Source organism: Caretta caretta, chromosome 6 (genome assembly GCF_965140235.1).
Source record: "Caretta caretta isolate rCarCar2 chromosome 6, rCarCar1.hap1, whole genome shotgun sequence".
NCBI lineage: Eukaryota > Metazoa > Chordata > Testudines > Cheloniidae > Caretta > Caretta caretta.
This window is the reverse complement of record NC_134211.1, coordinates 108,261,073-108,269,391: the sequence shown is the minus strand read 5'-3', so window position 1 is coordinate 108,269,391 and position 8,319 is coordinate 108,261,073. Positions and strand designations below refer to the sequence as shown.

Below are 8,319 nucleotides of genomic sequence, written 5' to 3'. Positions count from 1 at the left end.
TTTCCAGAAGGTACAAGTAGTAATTTTTCCCTCTGTCTGAGCAGTTGATTTGTGGGCCTAAGGCATCCTTGATTTACTGGCAGAGGAATATGGAAAAATAGTGCTTGCAACATTTTTAAAACTCAAAAATTTCTGACAGATTTTTTTCTGCAAAATATGAGTAGACTTGACAGTATGCAAATTTTATGTTTATATATTTTTGACAGATAATATCAAGGTTTATTTTAAAGCGTTTTTATCAGTTTAATTTTCACAGTGGGGAAGTTATGGGTGGTCATAACATAATGCCCTGTAGTATTTTTTATGTACATGAATAGTCTCATTAGCCCTATTGTGTTGACTCACCTGGGTAAAGTTACTCATGTGTATAAGAGTTTTCAAGTTAAGGGCTAAAAATCCACTCTCGGTGTTTTAAGATCCTTGAATGAAAGGTTCAGTGAAAGTGCAAAGTACTACATCTCTGCTTTCGTGTGCATTTCCCTGCACTCAATACTTTTGCCAGTTATGGAAGTATTTTGCACCCAGTTCAGTTCCCCAGATTCTTAAGAATATTGGTTCCACCCCTTGATTGGCACATGACTCTCTCCTTTCCATATGGAGATGGGGGATCATCTCAGTTTCAGAAATCTGGCATGGGGGAGGCAGTGAGCTGGGGACAGCATTGAGAGCATGCATCATGCCCTCCCCATTAGCTTTATGGAAAGGTGTGAAAGGACAGGCTCTCATTCTGGTGCAGAGGAGACTGGCAAACTCTCCTGGGCCTGTTAAACCTAAGGAGGTGCAACTGCAAGGCTTGTTCTGCCAGGAACGGGAGGAATTTAAAAAGGGAAACCTGCCCCAAGAAGGGGTAGTGAACAGAAGAGGGTGGCTCCACCTCAGAGACTGCTGACAACAGAGGCAGATCAGCTAAGAAGGAGACCATTGGAGGCTGCACAGGCCACATGGGTGGTTGGTGAAGCTTCCCCTGAGGGAGGGTAGTCCCTATCCCACCTGTTCTGCCCATGGCCGTAGGGCTCCACTCCTGCTCTGCCCCTGACCCCACCCCCTCCACACAAGGACCCCCCACCCCCATGAGGTCCTCCCCACCAGTTGCTCCTGGCGTCCCTCCTCACACCGCTTTCTCCGTGAGGCTGTCTGCCATATCTCTCCTCCACCCCCAGCCCTGCAAGACCCCCCTTTCCCACTGTGTCCCTCCTCTACTCCGCCCCATCCCTGATAGACCCCCACACACACCTGCTGTTTGCCCGTGGGGCTGGAGGCAGCAGTGGTGGAGCCCTCCCAAAAGTGGGGGGGCCAGGGGCCCCCACTCCCTCTGGCTCTGCCCTGCTCCTTCTGTCTGAGGCCCAGCCCCTGGCCAAGCCAGAAGCTGGAGCGGGCCGGGAGCTGTGGACCCTCCACCTGCCTGGGATGGAGGGTGTCAAAAGCAGCCCACAGCCTGTGTTCCCACCTCGATGGCCCCCACACAGGGCAGACGGAGGGTTTGTGGCTCCCCCAGCCTGGCTCCGGCCAGGGGATGGGACCTCGGAGCTGTAGCCCAGCCACAGTAAAAGCCAGGCAGCTTTGGGGAGCTGCAGCATGGACCCTCCACCTGCCCTGGGCAGGGGACCTGGGAAGTGGGGACACAGGCTGGGGACTGCTCTTGGCCCCCCCCCCAACACCTCTGGCTGTTGGAGGGCACCCCCTGTTGCCTGGACTCCCCAGATGGGCTCCAGCTGCCAGCCTGGCCAGAGGTGGGGCAGGAAGGCCCGTGGCAAAAAGTGGATGGGCCAGGCCTGTCCACTTTCAAAAAGTGGGAGGGCCATGGAGGGAGGTGACATCACTCCTAAGAATATGATCCACCTGCAGTGTATCCATTGCGTTGTCAATACATATCGTAGCCAAGTCATTAATACACAAGCCCGGGTAGCAAGGAGACCCTGGGCCAATTGTTACAACCAGTTCTCTGGAGCTTGGTAAGCCTTGGGGAACCCCGAGGAAGGAACATCCCAAGCAATATGGCCACTGACCCCCACAAGGAAAGAAGAGGCAAGCAGCTGAGACCTGGAAGTCCTCCTATAGGCTGGGAATTTTGTGCAAGAACAGAGGAATGACCCTACACTGAGCCATGCATATGAACAACTGGCTTCCGTAAATGAAGAAGTAACAGAGCCTCAGTATGGTGAGCAGTATCCACACGTCACACTCAAGAAAGAGTGCTTCTACCAAATGGAAAGGAATCAGCAAACCAGGGTGGTGAGGGCCCAGCTGCTGGTGCTGCGCAGGAACTGCCAGACTATGTTGCAGTTTGTGCATGATATATGATGCGCTGGGAAGAAAAATGACATTGTCTCAGGTATTAGCCTGTTTCTGTTGGCCCAGGCATGCATCATGAGGTGAGAGAATACTGTTGTTCCTACCCAGAGTGTCAGCTAGGCACCCTTGTTCCCTGTGACCTTGATTGAGACACCCTTTGTGAGGATCTGAGTGAATGTGGTTGGACCCCTAGAAAAAACTGCATCATGGCATCAGTACATATTAGTGATTGTCGACTACACAACCAGGTAACTGGAGGCTGTTTCTCTTCGCTCCACAAAAGCCACAGAAATAACTCTTGAAGCTCTTCTCACACATGAGGTTTCCCAGTAAAATATTAACAGATCAAGGGACTAACTTCACCTCCAAGTTGATGTATGAATTATGCTCCCTTCTAAAGGTCAAGTCCCTGAAAACCTCAGTGTATCACCAGCAGACCGATGGCCTACTAGAAGTACTTTAATAAGATGCTGAAGGGAATGTTGAGATGCTTTGTCAGTCACAATCCAAAGCAGTGCAACCAGCTACTTCCACCACTCCTGTTTGCCATAAAGGAGGTCCTGCAAGCCTTTATGTGGCTCTTTTCATTTGAGTTGCTTTATGATCGCCAAGTGTGGGGGATCCTGGACTTGCTACGAGAAGGTTGGGAGGAACAAGACATGGGGGGGCCTTCCGTGCAACCCAATATGTCTTACAGTTAAGGGAACAACTTGGGGTGTTCACCAGGGAGAATCTGAGGAAAGGCCCAACACACACAGGAAAAAAATTACAATATAGAGGCTTGACTGTGGACTTTTCACCCAGGTGACCATCTCCTTCTACTACTACCCTCAGCCAAGTCTACATTAATGACCTGATGGCAGGGTCCTTTCAAAGTGGTCAGACAGGTAGGGCCTATGGACTTTGATATAAGAAGAGAAAAACCAAGGTCTTTCATGTGAATCTTCTCAAACTTCGGAAGATATGGGAGGTCCTGCTGCTAACTCCCTTTCCGACAGGACCTAAATTAGGGCCCCAAGGACCCAGCGGCCAAGAGCTGGCGACAGTTCCAGGGGGTGAGGGACTCTCTCCTGTGCAAAGGAGGCAGCTCATCCCACTGATCGAGGATTTTACGACTGTATTCTCCACCTGCCGAGGGAGAACCTTAAATTGTTGCCACAAAGGATACAGTCTGAGAGGAAATGCAAGCGATGCTGGGGGAGGGGGGGGAAAGAAATGTGAAATCCAAAAATGAATAGAGGAGCCCCATAGTTCTTGTTCCCAAACCAGATGGTTCGCTTTTGCATTGACTTCAAGAAGGTTAATGCCATCTTGAAATTCAATACCTCCCCAATGCCAAGGGTAGATGAGTGGCTGGGACTAGCAGAATACCTGAGCACTACTGACCTAACAAAAGGTTATTGGCAGATTCCCTTCTCTGCATCCTCCGAAAAGCGAACTTTCTCCTCCCCCTTGTGGGCACTTCCCATTTAAGACTATGCCTTTCGGCCTCCGCAGAACTGCCGCAACCTTTCAATTGCTTATGAACAGGATCCTTTGCCCCACCATCAATATGCTGCGTCTACAACATCATCATATACAGTCCTACCTGGGAAGACCACCTGCAACACTTAAAGGCAGTGTTAAAAGCCCAGTAGGATGTGGGATTTATGGCCAACCCTGAAAAACATAGGTTAGCTGTAGAGGAAATAACCTATTTGGGATACTGCAGAGGAGGTGGCCTTCTGAAACCAGTGGTCAACAAGGTACAGGTCCTCACAGCATACCCCATTCCCCAGATGAAGAGGCAAGTGAGGTATTTTCTCAGCCTGGCAGGATATTACTGGAGGTTTATCCCTGGTTTCACCTCAATTGCAGCACTCTCCCGCTATGGACCTCATGAAAGGGAGCAACCATAAGAGGATCCAATGGGATGAGAAATGTGAGGAAGTTTTAGCGAACTGAAAACACGACTATGCCAGGCACCCATGCTGTTCAGCCCCCATTTTTCCTGGGAGTTCATACTGCACACAGATGCCTCAGATGTCAGACTTAGCGCCATCCTCTCACAAGCTTTCAGGGGAGCAGAGCAGCCCATCCTATACCTGTGAAGGAAGCTATTACCTATATAAAAGATGTGTTCAATTATTGAAAAGGAGGAATTAGCAATGGACAGGATGTGGACTCTCTCAGATATTACCTGTTGGGTAGCCCCTTCTCCCTAGTCACAGATCACTCACCCCTACGCTGGATCCACACCATGAAAAACACAAACCAATGTATTATGAGTTGGTGTCTTGCGCTATCCTATAGTTTCAGAGTACAACATCAGGCGGGAAACACCGATTTCTTTTCACAGGAGATCGGGGATGAAGACAAGGTGCCCCAGAATGGCCTTTTCATCTTCAGGGGTGGGTTATGTGAAGGGACACGCCTTTCTTCTGAATGTTTGTTTGACTCAAAGAACACCTCGTGTGCTATGAACTGGGGAGGATTGGACAGAGCAGGGTCTGGAAGGGGTCAAGGGAGTCCCTGCCCGCACAAAAGGTAACTCCTTTTTCTATTACCTTTTTGCAGCCCTATCTTCAGTGAACATCCCCACCCCTCACTCCTTTAAGGGTGTTCTGAGGAACAGCAATAGATAATAATAAACAGGGTAGAGGGCCTCCAGAGCCAGTACAGGGAGTGGATGCCCGTGGCTTCCTGCACATCCCCTGTTTGAGTGGAGACCCCAACAGAACAGTTCAGGAGGAAAATTCACAGGGGGAAACATTTTTGCTATGTCTCCCCCCAATTCCTGTGGGTTTTCTCAAATGAAAGAATGATTGGGCTCATAGTTTCCTCCATATCACCCTCAACACAAATCAAGACAAATAATATGGAGATGGCTTGTTGGAGGTGCACAGGGTGATGGGCAGAATGGAGGAATCAACTTGTTCAAACTTAAGGGACTTTTTGTCCTGTGTTCTCTCACCAGTGGTTCTGGGGTTGTCTGCTCAAACTATCAAATACAAGGAGGAAATAGGGGAAAAAGTAGGGTGAGGAAGGAAGAGAGGGAAACAAATGAAGAACATTTTCTATGCATGTTTTTATGAAAAATCATTTTTATGAAGCCTGCAGAAAGCTATTTCAAAAATTTTCATGAAAAATCTTTATAATTTTTGATGAGCTCAAATAAACACGTAACATTTTTAGAAATGATAATTTTTCTAAAATAATTCACCTCCTTTCTTAAAATCTGCTAAACTAAATCCTAGTCCTAGTCCTAGTTTGTCAGAGCGAATTTCTGCTGCTCATCATTTCCTTTTTCTTCACTCCTCTTCCCTGGTACTGCTAAATTCTTTCAGGGCATCAGTTTCAGATATGCATGTGCACATCTTACAGGCAAGAGCAGCACTAAATTCCCCCTTGACAAGTCTCTTCTCCCTACCATTTCTCTTACATGTAACTGGCTGAATTACCTCTCAAGAATGGATCCTAAATGCTCTTCTAGGCTCATATCCTGCACAGATTTATGCATGTGTTTAAGCCCTGGTCTACACTAGGAGTTGAGGTCGAATTTAGCAGCGCTAAATCGATTTAACCCTGCACTCATCCACACGACGAAGCCCTTTTTTTCGACTTAAAGGGCTCTTAAAATCAATTTCTTTATTCCACCCCCAACAAGGAAATTAGCGCTGAAATCGGCCTTGCCGGGTCGAATTTGGGGTACTGTGGACGCAATTAGACGGTATTGGCCTCCGGGAGCTATCCCAGAGTGCTCCGTTGTGACCGCTCTGGACAGCACTCTCAACTCAGATGCACTGGCCAGGTAGACAGGAAAAGGCCCACGAACTTTTGAATCTCATTTCCTGTTTGGCCAGCGTGGCAAGCTGCAGGTGAGTGCAGAGCTCATCAGCAGAGGTGACCATGATGGAGTCCCAGAATCACAAAAGAGCTCCAGCATGGACCGAACAGGAGGTACGGGATCTGATCGCTGTATGGGGAGAGGAATCCGTGCTACCAGAATTCTGTTCCAGTTTTCAAAATGCCAAAACATTTGTCAAAATCTCCCAGGGCGTGAAGGACAGAGGCCATAACAGGGATCCGAAGCAGTGCCGCGTGAAACTTAAGGAGCTGAGGCAAGTCTACCAGAAAACCAGGGAGGCAAACGGCCGCTCTGGGTCAGAGCCCCAAACATGCCGCTTCTATGATGAGCTGCATGCCATTTTAGGGGGTTCAGCCACCACTACCCCAACCGTGTGCTTTGACTCCTTCAATGGAGAGGGAGGCAACACGGAAGCAGGTTTGGGGAATGAGGAAGATGATGATGATGAGATTGTAGATAGCTCACAGCAAGCAAGCAGAGAAACCGGTTTTCCCGACAGCCAGGAACTGTTTCTCACCCTGGACCTGGAGCCAGTACCCCCTGGAACCCACCCAAGGCTGCCTCCTGGACGCGCCAGGTGGAGAAGGGACCTCTGGTGAGTGTACCTTTTTAAATAGTGTACATGGTTTAAAAGCAAGCATGTTTAATGATTAATTTGCCCTGGCATTCGCAGCCAGTACAGCTACTGGAAAAGTCTGTTAACGTGTCTGGGGATGGAGCGGAAATCCTCCAGGGACATCTCCATAAAGCTCTCCTGAATGTACTCCCAAAGCCTTTGCAAAAGGTTTCTGGGGTGGGAAGCCTTATTCCGTCCACCATGGTAGGACACTTTACCACTCCAGGCCAGTAACACGTAGTCGGGAATCATTGCAGAACAAAGCATTGCAGTGTATGTTTGCTGGCATTCAAACAACATCCGTTCTTTATCTCTCTGTGTTATCCTCAGGAGAGTGATATCATTCATGGTCACCTGGTTGAAATAGGGTGCTTTTCTTAAGGGGACATTCAGAAGTGCCCATTCCTGCTGGGCTGTTTGCCTGTGGCTGAACAGAAATGATCCCCGCTGTTAGCCACGGGGAGAGGTTAGCCACGCTGTGAGGGAAGGCAAAATGCGACCTTGTAACGAAAGCACATGTGCTATGTATGTAATGTTAACAGCCAGGTTTACCATGAAAGAGTGTACCCATTGTTCTAGAAAACGTGTCTTTTTAAATACCACTGTCCCTTTTTTTTTCTGCACCAGCTGCATGTGTTTCAAGGATCACAGGATCTTCTCCTTCCCAGAGGCTACCGAAGATTAGAAGGCGAAAAAAACACACTCGCGATGAAATGTTCTCTGACCTCATGCTGTCCTCCCACACTGACAGCACAGACGAATGCGTGGAGGCAGACAATGTCAGAGTGCAGGAAAGCACAAAATGACCATGAGGAGAGGTGGCTGGCTGAAGAGAGGGCTGAAGCTGAAAGGTGGCAGCAGCATGATGAGAGGAGGCAGGACTCAATGCTGAGGCTGCTGGAGGATCAAACTGATATGCTCCAGCGTATGGTTGAGCTGCAGGAAAGGCAGCTGGAGCACAGACTGCCGCTACAGCCCCTGTGTAACCAACCGCCCTCCTCCCCAAGTTCCATAGCCTCCTCACCCAGACGCCCAAGAACGCGGTGGGGGGGGCCTCTGGCCACCCAGCCACTCCATCCCAGAGGATTGCCCAAGCAACAGAAGGCTGGTATTCAATAAGTTTTAAACTTTTAAAGTGCTGTGTGGCCTTGTCCTTCCCTCCTCCACCCCCACCCCCCCCGGTGCTTCCCTCCTCCACCACGCCTTCCGGGCTACCTTGGCAGTTATCCCCCTATTTGTGTGATGAATTAATAAAGAATGCATAAATGTGAAGCAACAAAGACTTTATTGCCTCTGCAAGCGGTCATCGAAGGGGGGAGGGGAGGGTGGTTAACTTACAGGGAAGTAGAGTGAACCAAGGGGGGGAGGGCGGATTCATCAAGGAGAAACAAACCGAACTTTCACACCATAGCCTGTCCAGCCATGAAACTGGTTTTCAAAGCTTCACTGATGCGTACCGCGCCCTCCTGTGCTCTTCTAACCGCCCTGGTGTCTGGCTGCGCATAACCAGCGGCCAGGCGATTTGCCTCAACCTCCCACTCTGCCATAAACGTCTCCCCCTTAC

The 8,319-nt window shown here is 49.3% G+C and overlaps 1 protein-coding gene across 1 annotated transcript; it reads left to right on the top strand.

The window, feature by feature from the left end:
* LOC142072582 (myb/SANT-like DNA-binding domain-containing protein 7) lies at positions 1–7,979 on the top strand. Its single transcript, XM_075129868.1, has 2 exons — positions 1–6,734; positions 7,383–7,979. The coding sequence occupies exons 1-2, from the start codon at positions 6,181–6,183 to the stop codon at positions 7,438–7,440; spliced, it is 612 nt and encodes a 203-aa protein (XP_074985969.1). The 5' UTR covers positions 1–6,180; the 3' UTR covers positions 7,441–7,979.
* Positions 7,980–8,319: the final 340 nt, after the last annotated feature.

What these genes read in the sequence shown, in the direction of transcription:
- LOC142072582 (XM_075129868.1), top strand. Translation starts at nt 6,181, where the DNA reads ATGATGGAGTCCCAGAATCACAAAAGAGCTCCAGCATGGACCGAACAG. An exon ending in AGGTGGAGAAGGGACCTCTG is followed by an intron (nt 6,735 to 7,382) that starts GTGAGTGTACCT and finishes TTTCTGCACCAG; the next exon opens with CTGCATGTGTTTCAAGGATC.